The sequence below is a fragment of the Erpetoichthys calabaricus genome, chromosome 2, assembly GCF_900747795.2.
Source record: "Erpetoichthys calabaricus chromosome 2, fErpCal1.3, whole genome shotgun sequence".
Taxonomy (NCBI): Eukaryota; Metazoa; Chordata; class Cladistia; order Polypteriformes; family Polypteridae; genus Erpetoichthys; species Erpetoichthys calabaricus.
Window position 1 is genome coordinate 184574044 of NC_041395.2, and position 20554 is coordinate 184594597.

The 20554-nt window shown below is 38.4% G+C and overlaps 1 protein-coding gene across 2 annotated transcripts in view; it reads right to left on the reverse strand.

The window, feature by feature from the left end:
- Positions 1 to 20554, reverse strand: part of tspan4a (tetraspanin 4a) — a 486888-nt gene that overhangs the window by 19215 nt on the left and 447119 nt on the right. For both annotated transcript variants that reach the window (XM_028794888.2, XM_028794887.2), the window contains one exon: positions 20286 to 20360. In XM_028794888.2, the coding sequence (XP_028650721.1) occupies positions 20286 to 20360 (75 nt within the window). The remainder of the gene's footprint in view (positions 1 to 20285; positions 20361 to 20554) is intronic.

Below are 20554 nucleotides of genomic sequence, written 5' to 3' on the forward strand. Positions count from 1 at the left end.
AAAGACATACAGGTTAGTGACTCCAAACTGTACTTGTATTGCTTTATACAGTGGTGTACTCTGTGATGGGCTGGCTCCCACCACACGCTGACTCTAACCAAGATTCTGCCCACTTGAAAACTGGATTCCTGGGTTGCTTGCTGAAAAGGTAAGCATGTAGTTAGGTAAACTCTGGATCTTCACTGTGATCAGCACCTCAATTTAAGTTTGTTAAAATGTCCACCGTTTAGCTTGAACAGAGAAGATACAGCATTTAATTAAGTGTTCTGATGTCAGCTCTCTGCAATCCAGATTATGGAACATGCCAAAATAACACAGGATACCACTGCATTATTGTCCTCACTTTTTTTATTCTGCTTAGAAATTAATTTTTTTTAAACTATAAGAGAAAAATCTCTTTTTCCAGGGCCCATCAGCCAAAGCACCCACATTCTCCTTCTGCGCCTTCATTCTTAAATTTATATTCTCAGTTGCTCTCTGCTGCTTCCAGGAAACTATTTTTGATGCTGCAATGGGAAAACACACTTCAGGTGTCCTCAGAGCAAGTTTAGTTTGCTTTCTCGATGAGCTGTCCATGCTCAGTGAAAACAAGGTCTAGTACTAACAAAGTGCACAGAAAATATTTATTTACAGACAGATGGTAATCCATCCCTTTAATGCATATCCTTCCTAAATGGCTGCATTCTGCACAGTGGACACTCATAAAAAACACTTGGTGGGAGAGTAAAAAAACAAACTGGACTGTTTCTTCTGCTTCTTTGAAAAAAGAGCACGGGTGGCAGGTGTAGACGATCAGGTAAAATGGCTAATGATTGTTTATTTGAATGTAAAGAGCAGAAGTCTAATCCCTAACTAACTCACTTTGTGAACGTAAGCAAAGCCACCTTCCTTTCCTGTCCTCAACTTGTACCATTCTCGATATATACCGTAAATAAAACTGAAATGACAGTTGGTAGCTATTTCACTTCCCAGAATTCTTACTATCTTTGATTCTCACCTCAATAGCAGGGTGCCTCTTGTGAACCTGCTTGTGTGTCTTTTTTGATGTTATGTCCCAGTTACCCTTGCTAATGCACTGCCCTGACTGAAAGTGAAAGGTTAATTGCTTACTTTTGCAAAGAGAAATGTCCAATTTTTCTAGGCCTTTGCGTGTGAGCCTGCGATCCAATACTGTCATGTTAATGTGCCTTCTTTCCACTTCAGTAACAGTACCACCACAACAGATCCCACTGAGACCTACGTACGTGAAATTGTTAAGCAGAGTAATTGTTTGAATGAATCTCAGTCATCCACAAGACATATGGCTTTTAAACCAAGGGCAATAACAAGAGCAGGGACAGCACAATCTACATTCTTTATAGTGGATTTATAAAGCTTAAAATCCATACAAGTCCTTGAACTGGCTGAGGTTTTGTGAGGAAGGGGAACTACCATTATTTTATTATTTCAGTCTGCTCATCTTAAGATGTTTGGAGACAAGTGAATGAAATAAAGTTTTTAATAGAAAATTCTGCAGCTGCCCCACAAAAAAGACCATTTTAATATCTCAATGGGTCACAGAAGACAATCACGACAGGTAGATATGATGTGCTTTACACGGAGAATGAGAACAATTCCACAGAGAATTTAAAAGGTAGCAACACATTATGTTGAGTATTTGCATAATGTAGTATTCTTAATTGTTTTTGTGCTTTTGGATCCAATGCAGTTTACTGCAAATGAGATTTTGAGCGACTCAGCTATTCATCTTAATTAAATAAGGATGTGAAGGCTATAGTAGGGGGTCAAAAGCCCCATCGATATGTCTTCAAAGCTAAGCTTCCCCAAGACATGTTTACAGCAACGAATGTTTTATTTTCATATTAATCAAATCCTTGATGTGTGTAACTGAATCCAAACACACTTTTCTCCGTAAGAACATCTGTGTTAGAGAATCATAAGTTACGGTGGAGATGAGAGGTGCTGCACACCAATGTATTATGGGAGCATCAGATTTACTGTGTAACGTGAGATATTTTACCTTAGTAAAATGTTAGAATCCCACCTCAAATGATGCTATCTACAGTAAAGATGGGCGATTTCATGTGGGGTTTTGTGTGCCATTGATGCCAACAGGTAAAATGTCTACCAGTCTTAACTGGAGGACTACAAAATTCCATTCCCAACCTCACTGGTTAACTGACAAATTACCAAGCCAGGCTTTGACCCTGCTAAAATAACACTGAGGGGAGCCAGAAGGAAATCCAGACAAATGTGAAACTGACTTCTGGCTGTGAGAACTGTAGCAGATAAAGATAATCAATATGAGGAAGAGATGTAACAACAACAACTGCAGGAGCAGAGGAGCCATAAGATAGCAAGAAAGTAGCATCAATAAAGATCCCAAAGGCTGTCAGACTAAAGAATCCTTGTGTTGCAAGAAATGCTGATAAGGTTGCTGATAAGAAGTCTATTCTCAAATAGAATGGCTAATTTGAATTCCATGTCGGATATTCTGTATAATCAATGTTATCTTCTGAAAGTTATCAACAACTAATTCTTGGAAGTGCACCTCAAAGACCAGTCAAAGACAGAAACATTATCTTGTAAGAGATACTTGCAATATAATAAGTTATACAGCATTGTCGGAAAAGAGCACATCTTTAAAGTTTGTGAAGTTTGAGCAGACATAGTTTTCTGCATATATAATAAATAACTAAACCTTGTATTGTATAGCTGCAAACCTAAATGCTGTACATTTTACTATGCATATGATAATGTCCTTCTGAGAAGACATTTATTGTATATTCTAATGTGTCTACTATAAAATAATTATGTTTGCCACTAATGCAGTCAAGCACTGTTTGGAACGAAAAGGGTTGAAAGCTTAATCTGTTGAAATATGACTCAAGTGTAAATAAGTTGTTGTTTAAAAGGTAGAAAATGTATGAAATCAAGAAAATTAGATTGTAGTTCTTGATTAAATAGGCTCACCTCAATTAAAAACGTTAAGAAGTTAACTGTGCATATTTTAAAAATTAAATTAAAATGACTCTAACAAGTATGTGCACAATACATTTTTTAAGCATCTCAATTTTATTTAGACGACGGAAATTAGTGGTCAGAGCTGCTGCCTAACAACTCTAGAGTCCTGGGTTCAAATTACGGACTTCATGCTGCCTGTGTGGGTTTTCATACTGTACTTTACTCATGTGAAGGTGAACCTTTCTCTCAATACTCCAGGCTTTCTTCACATATGTCACAGACACTGATGCTTGGATAGGCTCCAGCACCCACAATAATCAATTCAGTAGTTTATGCTATACATTTGTACATTTTTATGTATTTATTTGTAACAATCTCAAGTATCTCTCTTGTTCACTTTTGCTCCAGCTTTAACATTGTTTTTAAATGCATTTATGTAAGCCCATAATGTAGGTGTGTAGTTTAAAAGGCTGTGTTAAATGTGGTGTGGACAGAAATGGAAAAATTAAAATCAGTCAACTGATTGCGGAACCTTACAAGGGAGTCACCTTGTATGAGGAGAGCAGTTAGAAGGATAAAGGGAAGCAACAAGATTGGCGGTGTATTAAGACGGTGCATTGAAAAAGCAACTTTATCATACATCCTACCATATTGGGACCACCAGGTGAATGCAAACCTGTATCATAGGCAGATCTGGGAGTGGGTCTGGCTAGGCTGAAGATGCTTGATTGTAGGACGAACAGTTTATATTTGCAACCCACCTCAGGAGCACTCTCTCATCCTCCCCTTCCACCCACTTACCACACTAGAATTACCAGAGCCAACGAAAAAACTGGCCCACCTTAAATCCCTTTGCACTTCTCCGTCAGCCTCTTTTGTCTTCTAAATGTGTCGATAAGCCCAAGCAGCAAGCAGCCTGCCATACCATCCCCCCACTGCCTCAGAACGGGCAAGAAGTTCTCCCAGTTCCTGCTTTGATTGATTATCTGGGAGTGAGCTACCCAGAATTGTAAGGGGAAATAATTTGATGTGTGCTCTGTGTCTACAACAATTTGATCTTTGGACTTCAAGCTTCACACATTATAGAGTTTATGCCTACATTTTGTCATTTCTTACTAAAATATGAAAAACGTTTCTGTTTTAACAATGTGTTTACACAGATTATTGTAGAAATGGAACACACATGAAGTGCATGTGTTCCAAATAACGATCTATTATTTCCACACTAAAACTCCAGCACTTCACTCCAAGATTATCAAGGCACGAGCTGGGAGAACTTCTTGTCCGTTCTGAGGGGGGACGGTATAGCAGGCTGCTTGCTGCTTGGGCTTATCGACACATGTAGAAGACAAAAGACACTGACGGAGAGGTGCGAAGGGATTTAAGGTGGGCTGGATTTACGAGTTTTTTCATAGGCTCTGGTAATTCTAGTGTTAATTACAGTATGTTTTTCTTTCTGGAAGCTTTAAGGACATAAATCAGCTGAAGCAGTTTATTTTTGCTGGGCTTGTGTGTCTGTTTTATTTGTTTTGTGTGAATTGTTTATCACTTACGTAGTTAAAGAGTATTGGTCACACACTCCCTGCTACTCGAAAGTAGTAGAATATAATCGTTTACAGTCTGTTAGTGCAGGTTATGCAACATATATACTATATACAAGTGCATACCATCAACACTGATGACAGACGAAAAGGGTCTGTTTAGAAGACCATTTGCACTAACACGCAACCTAAGCTTGTTAGTGCAAAGAGGTACTCTTCTAAATATTAATCACCTGGCTACATCTTTCTTTATCTCTAATCGATGAACAGCACAGGAGTAGGGTGTACTTATCAACTATGCCAGTATACAGTCTTGTTAATCAGTCCAATCAGTGGAATTGAGCTAAGCTGATAGAGATGCATGTTTCTGACATGTAATCTACAGTTGTGCAAGTAACTTCGGCAATGTTTTTGTCCAAGACGAAAAATGCACATCACGTTACATGGAACATCGAGACAATGATGATCTCATTTTCTGACATTAACAGACTTGTTAATAAAGAGTTTCCCCATGATCAGACTGACATTACACTGAACTGCAGAAGTGTCTGTGGGAAAGCAACAGTGCTTGTTTGTTGCCTCACACCTCCCCAGATCTCGTTCAATGTGACTTTCATTTGTTTCCGAAATTAAAAGTGTGTTGCAAATCCAGAAAAAATAATCACTGGTGCCTCTTAACACAGTAACAAAAGATGAATACAGAAATGTTAACAGAAATGTGAGAAGTGCAGGCAAAAGTGTACTAGGCCTTAAGGAGAGTTTGTTGGCAGTGACTAAAAGGGAATTGCTGTAAGTTGCATAATAAAGAGAAATTCCGAGAATTTTTGTGTCACTTCTCGTATATACTGTATACTGTATATATTGTCACACGCATGTGCATGGCAGGCAGCTAAAGGGCTCAAATGATGGTAATCCCATGCCAGACCAGGGGGTGGCAGTGTGCACTAACCCTTTCTCCTGCAGACCACCTGAGGGAAATGCCACCTGGGCATAATGACATCATGTCTCCAGGGCTGATGATGTCAATTCCGGCTCTGGGGCAGATGACATCACTTCCAGTTCTGGGCCCAATCACGTCATTTCCTCCACCCAACTTCAAAAGCAACATTTTGTTATTCATGAATCAGTTCTGTTTTGCTTGACTCAACTCTGTAAAGACCGATTAATGATTTTACTCTTTATCCACCCACATCTTCATGTATATAGGGTGGCTACCCCAACCCTTTTTTCTGTGTTCTCTTTTATTTACAGTAGCTTAGTTGGAAGGATTTTGCTCCAAAATGAGACAGAAGCAGGACCTAAGACACAGTCTGAAAGACTATTTGAATAAATAAAAGATTGAATGAGAAGAACGATCTAAATGACTTGGACCATGTTATGATTAACGTGGTGGTAGCAGAATCTCAGACTTGGATTTTCACAAAGTGAAACAAACACAAAACAGAATAAAATGTGACAGTTCTACAGTCAACAATACTTTTAATAATGTGTGAGATTAGAATAGCTCAACTCATTCACGCTAACAAAGAGGCCACACAAACTCAAATAACTGTCTTTACAACAGTGGTGTACAGAAGGGCATCTGTTAGTGCACAGGAAATCACACATTAACACTAGAATCCCTTTAGCCTGCGAAAATATTCATAATGCCAGGCAACCTTATTTTTACTCGCACCTTCTCATCACTGTGTTAACTGCGCACCAATAGTGCCTTTGTTTTGCAAATGTGTTAGTCAGCAGCTGGCATGCAGCCTGTTATCCCATCCTCCACCGGGACAGCTGAAGACGGACACAAAATTCTCACAGCTGAAGTTTATTTATCTGGGAGTGAGGTGTCTGGAATTGTAAAGGAAAATAATATATCGTTATTTAAAATACATGTGTTCTGTGTCTACAACAATCTGTGTAAATGTAGGATTATATTTCTTGCAAGGCAAGGAATGTTGAACACATAACTAAAACAGAATTTTTTTTCATATGTTTTAGTAATAACGATAACATGTTGACGTGAAGTGTTTAATGTGTGAAGACTAAAGGCCAAATATCAAATAGACACTTTTACAAAAGGTATAACAAATGTGCTTGTATTCAAGAATAAAACCGAAGAACAAGAAATTGTTCAATTTACATGTTGCTGTCAATGTGAGAAAACTGAAACCAAAATATCAGTCGATACGAAGTAAAGACGTTTGCATGTATGTGTGTGTGTGTTTGTATCTTTCATAGTGGAAACACGGTCTCAAAAATATCTGCTTCACTGGTGCATAGTTAATAACTGCTTCTTCATAATTGAGACATTGCTGGTTCTTTTGAGTGGTGGGATGTTTTTATTGTTACTATTATATAATAAAAATGTACAATTTACTTGAGTCTCTAACAAATCAATGAAACAACTATGCTTTTATTCAAAAATAAAACTGAATAAAAACTAATAAAAAAATGTGTATCATTTACAACAGCCTGTGAAAAGTTTTGGTACTTGCAAAACTTAGTGTTTTTTTTATTCGGTTTTATTCTCTCAGTCATGTTCACGCTTCTACCGATCTGACACTGTTAGTTTTCAAATAAATTATAACAAAACAAATGTGCTTTTAAGTGAGATTTTTTATTTGGTTGGAATTTTGTGTCTGACTTCAGCTGCCTCGGTGGGGGATGGGATAGTGAGCTGCCTGCCTATAGACGATTGACACATTCACAAAACAAAGGCACTATCGGTGCACATTTAACGCAGTGATGAGAAGGTGCAAATAAAATGAAGATGGCCTGGCATTACAAATAGGCTTCAGGGATTCTAGTGTTAAAGAAGATGGGCTGCACCAACAAAGGACCATGTCAGGTTCCAATCGCTTCAGCTAAGAACAGGTCAACAAGGCTAAAATAGGCATGTGACCATCAAAACTAGACGAGTGAAGATATTGCTTGGTCTGACAAATCTCAATTTCTTCAGCAGCATGTTGATGGAAGGGATTTAATTAGCCATGAACAGCATGAATAACGCCTATTATCAATGGCGCTGGCTGACGGTGGTAGAGTAATAGTTCGTGGAATGTTTCCTTGACACACAAGTTTTAGGTTTTAGGCAACTTAATACTAGCTGAGCACTTCTTGAACATCACAGCCTATCCTTTTCATGTGGATAATTTCAGCAGGATAATGTTTGCAGCATTTATGAGTTGCCAAAAATTCTTCCTGGAACTGTTTTAGCCTACATGGACCAATATGGTCCAAAATTCCTGAGGAATTTAAGGATATGTTGCAGATTAAAGATGATCTGCAGAATTCCACTAAAGCGAGACATCTCTCAAATATAACCTAAGGCCTAGTCAGCCTTTAACATTGATGATAGAAATATAGCAAAGCATAATAGGACATCAGTGACAGTCCATGAGTTAGCAGATGCCACAAGAATTAGTTATGAATCTATTCTTGAAAAAAATTTAAACTATAAATGATTAATTTCCAAAATATTATCTCCTGAACTGAAGCATCAACACATTCTTGAGTTTGGAATACATTCAGTTTAAGAAGAATTTCATAAGCAACAATGAAACTTCAATATATGACTATGACCCAGAGTGCAAACAACAATCAAACCAATGGAAGTGTCATGATCTGCAAATGTTACTTGGTCAAAATTGGAAACATGTTCTGGATTTTGGGTGCCAAGGAATCCATTGGTTAAGTTTATTTATTATTTCAAAGTGTTTTTAACAAAGTAGAAAATGAAGTGTCTTCTCACAGCTGTTCACCATTCCTCTTCTGATAAACGACAGTGCCCCTGCTTACGCAGCAAATGATTCAAAGGCTGCTCTGCAAAGCTGTGGACTGAAAGAGATGCCACACTCATCCTATTCTCAGACATGACAATGCGTGTCTTCCTGTTTCCTAACCTTGCGGGGTTATACCTCTTTGATCTGTGCTGTGCTAACTCAAGAAGATGTCAAGTCAGCTGATGCAAGGGGTTTGCACAACACTTCATTTGAGTGGCATTGAAAAGCTTTGTGAATGTTATAACAAGTGTATTAGTATTCAAAAAAGAATATGATGAAAAATGTAACTTATCCAGTCTTGCTGCTGTTTATGCTATAGGGTCAGGCTCACAATTTTTTAATCATCGCTGTATATGAATTTATAGTAACTCTGTTAAGTGTTGCCAGAGAAGAAAAATACTGGGCCGGATCTACGAGTTTTTTCGTAGACTCTGGCAATTCTAGTGTTAAACGTCTGTTGCTGCATGCTGTGGCTGCCAGTTTAAAATAAAGCAAACAGCTAACTTATCAAGTGATACAATAAGGAAGAAGAATTTTGGAGATAAAAAACAAGAGTGTGCCTCCCATTTTCACCTGTCACATGGCATTATGGCAAATGAAAATGACTGACTATGTTCATTCAATATGTCTCTCCAAAACTTTATAAAAACAATTGTTTCATGAAGATGAGTAAAGCAACCCTTGTGACAGGTAGAAACTGTTGTTTCAAACCACCTTGATAGCTGTAGAGATTATTACCACCTCTATAAAAGGTGCCATTATTCTGCAGTGTTCCAATGCGGCATCTAAGTTAGCTAAAAAGACAAACACAAAAATCTGCTAGAAAACGCTAAAATGGAAGCTTCATCTAGAAAACGATTACTCTTCTAAAATGGCTTTAGTTTTTATCAAGAACACAGCAAATGTATGCTTATCAAAACTGCTGGTATTAAATTAACTTTTATAGTGTTAAAGTAACCATCAGAAGTGTATGTATTGGAACTGTCTTTCCATATGTACTGTACAGTGTAAGTGTTAATTTAACAACAGCAATCCTACAGTGAGAGTTCATGATTCACTAAGTGGCTGCTTTAAATGACTTAGTGCAGTCCAATATTGTTGATTCTCTAAGGGAACAAGTGATAAAAGATTAATTAATTGAGACAAGTACTGACTCACTTATACGTGAAACGCTTCTGCTAGGATTAACAGTTGGTGAAAGCTTCAGCCTTTGCTTCTCATGTGGAACTGAATTTTCAGCATGTGCACAGAACAGCTGAAGTATACCAGACATATTCACCAAGTGCTATCTACTCCACAGAGACCATTCTTTGTCGAGTGGGTGGTGATCCTCATGCTTTATTGCAGCTGATGAGGTCCCATACTGTACAGTGACAGTGTTATATCCCCGCATGTGAACAGTGGCATAGCTAGGGTGGGGCAAGGAGGGATCTGTCCCCAGGCACAGCATCCAGGGGGTGCCAAATTTCCCTTCCCCATTGCATTTTGGCAAACAGGAGGGGGTGCGAAATCTTCAGTTGTCCCTGGGCACTGAAAACCCTAGCTACGCCTCTGCATGTGAAAACACCTGTAGTGGTGTTCGAGTGTAAATCATTTTACTAAATGCTACAGATTAGTATCTGCCTCAAACCCTACAGGAATCGCTCCTGTGCAGCGTAAACCACAATTCTACTGTCATTCATACATAGTGATTGACCCCAGGCAATGTGGTGTATTTCAAACCCTGAGGTTGTGGGTTCAGATCCCACTAGTGACACTGCGTCACCTCACTGGCCTGTGCTTCAATTTGAAAAATAAAAATGTAACTAATTGTAACTACAGTGTACATAAAAGTATAAAAGCGTCACTCAAATAATAAATACAATAAAAGTCCATTAGGCCAGATGATACATTGGGCACACCTCCTGCCAGCTAAAATAATGTTGAATAAAAGTGTGCTATTCAAGCAAACAGTGATGTTTATTTGTATTTATAGAACACCAAACACAATCTTAGAACTTCTTTATACTAGCTCAGGAGACAGCACACATATTACACAATTTATGCAACAATAATTTATGTTGAGATTAGAATGTTTTATAGGGTGATAGGGTCATTATTGTCACATGTACAGAGTACAATGAAATGCTTACTTGCATATGTTGATCAACCTGCAACATGTCAACTCTCTTTCCAACACCTTGACTAGTGACTAGAAATACCTTATCTTGAAACTTCTGCCTTGCTTACCTGAAAAATCTCAGAAAATAATTTCATAATCTAGCAACAATCAATACAACAGTATATTTCAAATACAAAAACATGCTCAAAACTGGTGAGTAAGTGAAGGGGTATATGTAAAGTGATCTAAATTAGAGATGTATGCAGCTGATTGGTCAATTAAATCCATACATTTAAAAAAATACATTAGATAATGAAAGAAGTGTGCATATACAGTATATGTCAAAATGATGTAATTTCACCACTTTGTCAAAATGCTGTAAGAGCTTGACTTTTTTTGCAAGAAATGGTGGTGTTTTATTATTTTGCTTTTTCCTACCTTGTTTATCTCAGGCTTTACATGAAGAGCTGGCAATTCAAGAAAAATACAACATAAAAAATACAAAACAAACATATTGGTGCAATAAATAAACACTAATATGATAAATAGTATAATAATGTGCTGCAAAAACATGAATTAAAGAATAATGATCTTAAACTTAGACTGTTCTTGCTAAAGCTGAATGAACAGTGCGTGCAATGCTAGATTTTGCTGCTGTGCAATGTACAGCATTGCAGTTCCTGACACACACAAGCTGTGCACTGAACATTTAGTGCTGCAGCCAGCACTGAGCTCTAATTCAGCAATTTTGTAATACTATAAACAATAACGTTCTAGACATCAAAATTATCTCTGTTTTCTATTCTAGCTAAATTAACCAATATAGGTCATCACTTATCACCATGTCCAAATACAGAGGAACATACAAGTATAAAAATAATAAATAATAAATATTAATAAATCAGTTATCCTACCTTACAGAGTATGGTTTAAGGTGCCTGATATCACAAGGGCTCAGAACAACCCCTGGAATGGCAATACTATTTTGAAAAACTGACAGGGGGTCCCAAATCCTTGCCATTGCACCCAAGTTCAGTTTTTGAGATTCAGTTGGTTTAATATTCACAAGCATTTGTGTGTGTGTGTTTGTTCATTAAATGTAAGAATGCTTGCAATAAAGAGCTGTACCTTCAGCAGTTTCTTGCCAGAGAAGATAACAACTGCCATCCATTCCTTCAGTAACATCAGGAGTGTTTTTTTTTTTAGTGCTTCGACCTGTAAGATGTGTGTCTCTGAAACCTGTACAGTACAACATTTTTTTGGAATAACCAGAAAGATAACTGGTAGCTTAATTAATTATTTTCTTATCTTCGTTATCTTCTACTTCATATATTCATCAATTCCTTTCTGCTTTCATATTTTGCACTGACCAAATTCAATCCAGACTGGAAATATTTGGTTATTTCTATATGTTTACAGGTATAGGTGTCAGGAAAAGGATTGGACTATCACAACGAGATGTATGCATTACATGGCGTTATTATGCACAATTATTTAATTCATACACATTTTATACTCTGTATAAAAATTAAGAAATTAAGGCAGGATCAAACATGGGTCAAACGCGTGCCGAAAGAAACTTCTCAGTCCAAAAGTTATTTTTAAAAAGTTCAGTGAAAATTCAAGCAAACAATCCACACAAGAATAGAGATGAGTTGTTACACACGTAGAGTAAAAGGCAAAAAAAAGGAAAAATGTTTCTTCTTGTTGAACTTCAATTGTTTCAATTGGGGAAATAAGTATTTTATCTTAAGTTTGCCAGTGAACACCAGGGGCCTCATGTATAAACGGTGTGTACGCACAGAAATGTTGCGTACAAACGTTTCCACGCTGAAATCATGATGTATAAAACCTAAACTTGGCGTAAAGCCACGCACATTTCCACGGTGCCTCCTACCCTAGTGTACGCAATTTCTCCGCTCGGTTTTGCAGACTGGCGGCACCCAGCGTCAAAGCAGTGCTACTGTTCCTGTGTGGTCACCCTTTCTTTCTTAGACCCACATTCCTGACGCGGCTTTATAAATACACTGAAATTAACTGCATATTGTTTATTAGTGTAATGCATATAGCCATAGTATTCCAAATACCATAACTGCTTTAGCATTGTTACGCTCACTGCATTTTCTTCTTCTTTCGGCTGCTCCCGTTAAGGGTTGCCACAGCGGATCATCTTTTTCCATATTACTCTCACTGCACCACTCGGAGTATTTATATCACTGTATCTGAGTGGGGAATCACAGCAGCAGCTGATCGGAAAGAGAATTATCGGTATACAGTTTCAAGCACACACTACCTCAGCCACAACGCGTCAAAGCCTTTCCTGTACAGACCTCACGTTTCAGAAACAGTTTCATCCCAAGAACTATAAACGCACTCTATCAGTCTATCAAGTGCTCCTTGTAGAACTGTTTGTACTTATAAGTACAATTACCTCACTGTAAACTTGCACTACAGTTATAATATTGCACAACCTGCACCACTTTATAAAGCGCATATGATGACAATATCATTTTTAAGATGAAATGCAGCAAAATATGTTGCTTATAGTATACAGATAAAACTTTAACTTCTTTTAAATAATCTGTATTGTTAATAATTAAACATGTGAGGACACGGTGCCGCAGCGCTAGCTAGTTCAGGGATAGCTCCTGCCTTGCGCTGTATTATTGCTGGTGCTGATGCAACACTGGAAGGATAGACGGACAGAATAATTAAACATGTACTACGAAGATATTTCAATGTTCCTTAAAAGTTTTGAAGAATCGGCGTTCTAAGCTTACAGATGGCTTCACATCTATTACAGAGTTTGATTGTGTGGCAATTGGGTTTTTGGAGAAAGAAAATTAAGGACAGGAATTGGAGGTTAGTACGTTTGAAAGAGACAGTACTGCTGTGATAAATTATTTCATTGAAGGTCGCGCATGGCCCAGCAAGCCTCTTGCGTGAGACATGAACAAGCACTGCGCCACCGTGTTCCCATGTTTAATAACATGCTTTCATTCCTATCATCATGAAAAAGATATCACGTATACATCTCAGTATTTTAATTATTCAGAGAGCTGTAATATCACGAATGTAATGGATTATGTGTCCTGTCGGAGAAAGAGAAAGCCCGTTTAAGAAGCAGGTAGTGATTCACACACAGAGCACATAGAAGATCAAATACAGAACAAAGCATTTAATGTGTCACTTTAGTTACAATGGGATTTGAGAAACCAGTAAATTAAACGATTTTAAGATGAAGTCTATGATGTTCTACTTTAATGGCAAAATAAACTACGTGATTACAGTGGAAATTTCGAGATTAAAGTTGACATTTCATGCTTTTTTCCCACTGTGTGCCAATTCTTTTTGTCTGTACCCTAATAAGCTTTCATATGACACTCAGACGGTGGGCTACGACTTGCCTTTTCATGGCGACTTTGATATGTGATTTCTTTTTTATTTCGGGCACTGTGCGACTTTGTGAACTTGAGCCTTCGAGTTTCTCCGACACTCTGTCACTCGATCAACTTCCTTTTGTTGATTATACCACTGTTTAAACCAACAAATAGTACGTTTTTCCTTTGCCTCCACTTGGTATTCGCTGAAATTCTTATATTTTCCCCCGTGCTTTTCCCATTGTCTTTTCACAGAAGGCTATTTATATTGATTTGCATATTCAAAGAGGCGTAATTCTGGGAGGAGTTGGGGCGGGACAGAAGACGCGTGCACGTGCGTTACTTTCCATGCTGATCTGGATTTATGTAGCGGAAGAACGTGGAAGTTTGCGTACGTACAGATTCCTGCATCTGGATTTTTCTGTGCGTACGCACATTCCCGCTTTTGTGCTTATGCCATGTTATAGTGTGAGTTCTATGCACGGCGTTATACATGAGGCCCCAGGCCTGTACATGTGCCTTCTTGATCAAGGGGACCTTGCTGTTGCTTCAGGATTTCAATCCATTACGGTGTAGTGTGTTATAAATGGTGTTCTTGGTGACTGTGGTCCCAACTGCCTTCAGATAATTAACAAGCTCCTCCTGTGTAGTTCTGGGCTGATCCCTTACCTTTCTCATGATCATCCTCACCCCATGAGGCAAGGTCTTGCATGGAGCTCCAGACTGAGGGCGATTGGTGGTCATTTTATATTTCTTCCATTTCCAAATAATCGCACCAACAGTTGTCACCTTCTCACCAAGCTTCTTGCTGGTGGTCTTGTAGCCCATTCCAGCCTTGTGCAGGTCTACAATTATATATGCCTTATACACATAACGAGTTGAGATCAGGAGTATCTGTGATTGATTGTAGTGTGTGCCACATGGGCACACAGCCAATCTGTGGGGGCCAGAATTCTCGCTGGGTTGTAGGGGATCAAATACTTATACTTTTATGCAATGTGTTTTCTCTGGATTTTTAGTTGATATTCTATCTCTTTCCATTAAAATGAAACAACCATAAAAATTAGAGACTGTTCATTTCTTTGTAAGTGAGCAAACTTACAAATTCAGCAGGGGATCAAATAGTTATTTCCCCCCAGTGTATGTGTGGTGGTTTACTGTCAGGGAGTGTTGTGCTAGGGGGTTTCTATTGACTTTCATACCATGAACAAAATAAAATAGAATGTAATTGCCAGGGGATTTACAGTTTCTTTGGTGGGTTACAACCGAATTATAGAATCTGTTAGCAGATACAGTATAATAAAGGAAGCACCTCCAACTTAGCCACTGATCACAAGACCTGCGAATTATCAGTGGTTGCAGAAATTGTCAAAAAAGTCATCTCCCCAAACAGCTGTCTACTACCAAGTGCAGAAGAAAGTTTAATTTCTTGTACATTCATGTACATGATGAAAGCAAAGATTCTACTGTATTTGTGACAATGTGAATATACAGTACATGTGAATATTTGTGCTCAGTTTGATCCCCAGTGCTTTAAAATATAATAATCATTACTTGTGTTGGGAAATCTATAGCTACTGTTTACTTAAAGGAAGAAATCCTTGGTCTGGATAATGGGCATTCTGCATACTTAAACTTCTACTGTAGTCCTACTGTAGTTACCTATGATGCTTCAACCTAAACCACGAGAACCGTTCTTTCTAGAAACAAGGTATCAACCATATTAGAACAGTCTTCTATCAACTTCTGGCTAATAGCAGGGGTTAACCATAACACAAAAAACTTCCCCAAACTCAAATAAAGTCTGTACAAAGTGAAGACAGCCAGAGATTTTCCCTCCATCATCAGGTGCAAGGAAGAAATCAACCCAGGGCAGAATGCCCACAGGAAGAAGATGTAAACTTCAGATGATCTCTTGGAGTAGAATTTATACCCAAGATGCAGGATCGGTGAGGCAGCAGCAATAAACATTAGGCCACATGCCACCCAGGGGTTACGGATGAGCACTGAGACCTTGTCTCATATTCAGCATGACACTAGTACACACTGGTGCACGGACCTTGGGTAGCTACCTTTATAAAAGACTGTCTCTCTCAATAATTACAGTCTTAAAATTTAAAAGTAGCCTTTCAACAGCAAAACACTAAAAAATGGTACAGCAAAAAAAAGAGAACATGCCACAGATGCTACTTAGTTAGGATAATAAAGTCACATTGTGCTGACAAATAAAGTGACAGCATCCAAATCATCCTATATTTATATTACTGCAAATAGCAGCCTAAGTGTCTTTTCTTTGCTTTAATCTGCAGATGTTGCCACAGATCTAGAGTCTTAGCTAGCATGAGATTTTCCGAAGTCCTTCCATTGTTCAGATTTTTACTTGTGTGGAGCAGGATATAGCTGGATATAACAATTTGAAATGACATATTGTATTCCATATTACATCTAATGTCTTTGGGTCAAGTTTGAAACTATATATTGGGCCATCACACAGTCATCTCTGCTATAGACTAAAGACATTTGTAGCCTGTTAAAGTAGGACATGCCCTTTAGACACTGTTGTGGTGTGCAAAATCTGCAGATTTCTGTCTATATTTTCATTATATTTTGCTCAAGACAACACTAGATGAACTTAAATACAAGACACATCAAAGCATATCCTCTTCCTGAATTGTACCTCACTTTTAAAATAACATGGCAATGCCTCAGGCTATCAATTACTTTATAACCTGAGAAAGGATGGGGATCTGGGACAACAAGTTGCTAAATGGGTTTACAGACTGGGAAAGGAAGACATGCTAGTAGGTACTAAGCAACATCAAAAACTTTACTGCTTGGAAAAATTGACATACTCAAATAGATGAAAGAGTTTGAGCAAATTCATTCATCACATTGACAGCCAGCCAATCAGGTGCATGTATCAATTACATCTTGTGAAACCCCACAGTAGAATTTAATAATAAATATGCCTCATTTGAAGCAGAAGAGGAGAACACAGCGACATCAGAAGAGGTCGCCAGCAACGTCTGGCCGTTTCCATCTGATCGTTAGCGAAGCATTTCATGAACAACTTCGACTGCTAGATCACAAGCTGCCTGTGACATTCATCCTTGACATCTATACTTTTTCGGAACCTTTTTTAAAGACTATATACCGGAGAGTCGCTCGTGTATTGAAGAGTTCTATTGCTGCAGATGGAAGCTGCTGTTGCTGTACTTTGTATATAAGATTCAGATCGCAATGTTATTTACCTATTTACCTTGATTTATTTACTTACTTCCCACACCGTAAAGTAACAAGTAGACTGCAGAGCTTCCTGTGTTTGATTAACATGGGCATGCTCAAAAAATACACGTGTAATGCCAAGAAAAGTGCACGCTGACACTTCAGTTCGCAGGCAATGGTACGAGAATGCAGTTAGACTTCTTTTTTGGGCACATGCACCGTCCAGATCTAAACACTAGCGTGGAGAGTCTGCATACTTGCATACTTGCACTTGCATACTAAAGAGTCTATAGCTGCAGGTGGAAGCTGCCGTCGCTGTACTTTGTATATAAGAGCTAGATCGAATGTTATTTACCTATTTACCTTGATTTATTAACTTATCTTCCTACAGCGGAAAGTCATAAGTAGACTGCAGAGCTTCCCGTGTACATATACAAAGTACAGCGACGGCAAAAGTGCGATGTGCATTCTTTCTCCGATGTAGAAGCTCGTCATCATCTGAGTTAAGTCAGGTAATACACATCATGGTCTGTGACGCAATATTTGCTCCATAAAATGCGCAGACATTTCCACCCACTTTTGAGAAAGAAAAGTGCGTCTTATGGAGCAAAAAATATGGTATATCCAGACTTTACTATCCACATTTTCTTTTGTTTTCCTCTACTGGTATTATCATTCATATAATAAATACCATGCTGCTTTTAACTTTCTATACTTTGTCTTCATATCTAGAGTGATTGACGTAATAAGGTAGATTTCTTTGAACACCTGGTGCAGCCGGAGGTTTACCATATGCTCTGTGCTGCAAGGTTTATTAATGCTGAGAGTGAGAGCTCCACCCAGTAGTAGGGAACAGTAAGTAAAGTAAGGGATTCTTGGTTAATAAATGGCCTATAGCCAACGATGCTGAGCCTTTGAATGTTTGAATATATTCCTAGAGACTAAAGTAATATTTACTTCTGAGATATATTTAAAATATCGTATGTTGTTCGTGCCGACAATAAGCAAGTCTCTTGAAGTGTCAGAAGAGTGACAGGCTGTATTATTCATAAGGCATTTGTGTGGTTTAGAGTGCTACAGATTAACCAGCTGTGTGTGTGTCATTAATAGGGTACTGCTGAGTTTCTGTGTGTATGTGTATATCTATGTGTGCGTGTGTTAATCTTAAGGTGCGACAGCAGACCAACCCGGTAACAAACCTGATGACTACTGTGGAAAGTATACCCCCGGACACAGACAGACAGACACCAGAATGTCCAAAAGCACAGTCCTTTATCTTCTGTACAGTACTACAATGCCTTATCCCAACAACGCTTTCTTATTTCTTTCTTTCTTTCTCTTTCTTGGACTTCCACTCCCCTCCTCACAAGCTCCGTCTCCTTCCTCCCAATTCTGGCTCCGTAGGCATTGGGGTGCCCCCTGGCAGTGACCACGAGCCCCTACAGGGTTGAGCTTCAAATCTCTGTTACCTGTGGTCCCCATAGCCACTAGGGGTGGTCGCCCCCACATGGTCCGGTGGTTTGGAGCGGGGGTCGTAAGCCCTCCTCCGGTCCTCCAGGGTGTCCCGGCCAGGTCGCCCCCCCCACAGCTACCTGTGACACTACACTTACCCCTAGGTAAAGGGTAAGTAGAGGGAAACACCACAATAATACGGACACTTGGGATGGTTGCTCTTTTGTACATAGCTTCTAATGCAGCTGTGGCTTTCTGTGTTGTGAGGCTGCACACAGTGTTCCAGACGTGGCTTCATTAGCGTTTAGACAGACTGAGTGTTACGCCCTTTGCTTTAAATTCAAACAGTTTTTAAATATAAGCTAACAATTTATTTGCCTTGATAATTGCTTCAGTGCATTGGCATGAGACAGGGAGTTTGCATCAATTTAGAAAAAAAAATCATGGAGGTGTAATGCTATGTTTGCCTCTGGATCTCTGTTTGTCTCAGTGAAACTGCATTATCTCCTAAGTTGAGATATTGATCAGACCAGAACATTCTGTCTTTGACAGCCAAATGTTATATATTGACTGTACAGAGCACTAGGTGGGCTAGGCTTACAAAGAAGCATAGACCAGCACTAAAGGTTTACTTGTTCAAGATGGTTCTACCCAGAGGCCATAATAATCTTGGCAGGAGTAGTGGTAAGCAGAAAAATATTATTTTTGGAGGAGGTAAAAGAAATGTTAGCTGTATCAAGTGAAATTAAAACTTGAGACAGAAAAGAAAACTTACATTTAAGCAAGAAGTTTAGAGATTTAATTGCATTTCAGTGCAGGATGGGAGATGGGATACAGTATGTTTTTATACGATTCAGATGGTTTTGGTTTTATACAAAAAAGGGGTGGGTGGTCCTCTCTCCATGGTTTCCTAAGAAAATCAATGTGCCTTGCATTCATAGTGCTCTCATAGCAAATGAAACTATTACAGTACATACTGTAGGCCTTATTGTATTACTGAAGAAAAGGGTGTGGTTCCCACACACGTACAGGCCCACAAAATGTACCTTCATAGTAGCAGCATTCTGTACACTTATCTATGCATGGTAAGCACATCACAGTTACATTTACATTTAGAATTCCCAATATTCCTTTTTTGTGTTTAACTGATTCTGTATTCATTGAGTATACATGAATTATTTCTCTGGTGAAAAAATGACATTAAAATAATTTCATCACTTTTTATAGTAATTATAAATTAAAACTAAAAACAGTGGCATGTGACATATCAGTTCATGTCCTGCTCTTTGCAGTTATACTATTTATACCCTCAGGCACTCAAACCTCATTTTATAATCAGATGACAAAGATAGCATTAATCTCAAGATGTTCTTCAAATAAATTAAGAATATAATAGAAGTAAGACAATCTACATTACATGATCATTTTATGCAAAACACTAGGTACTGTATATTACACCCTTTTATTCTCTCTGTTTCCATATCACTCAGTCTTGCTCTACCTCCTCTCTGTTTTCTCATTTCACTTAGCTGTGACCTTGAACCATTTCCCTCAAGTGAAACAGTAGACTCCCAGTCCTCATCTTATATGCACAGCCCAACTAGATGCGGCTTTTTTTTTTTTCGATCCTTTTCAAGCTGGGAGCATGGACAGTAGCTGGCAGAAGTATTTATTTCCCAGAACACACTGAATTGTTTATTGTGAGAAGACTGAATGAGACAGCCTGCCTGACTATTGAAAGAACAATGCATGCGTTTCAAGTGATGACATATTTGTATCTGTATTTTTAACCTAAACTGTCATGTCTGAAATCAAGTAGTCTTTTTAAGAAATAAAATAATGAAACACTTACCTCATCCTTATATGAAAAGAACAGAATGACTGCCACCATCTCAAGCAGGAAAATAACCAAAAGGAGAATGAAAAACTGCCAAAAAAAGAGAGGGGGAAATAAACAACTGATAAATTCACAGAAGCAGATAAAACAGATTACGTGGTTTGAGGGGACTCTCTCTCAATGTTTATCATAACCATATAGACTATATTATCATTCTACAGGTATATGAGATACAGCCTTTGGACTATTCATTGGCACTGATAATCTCATACCACTTTTTGTCA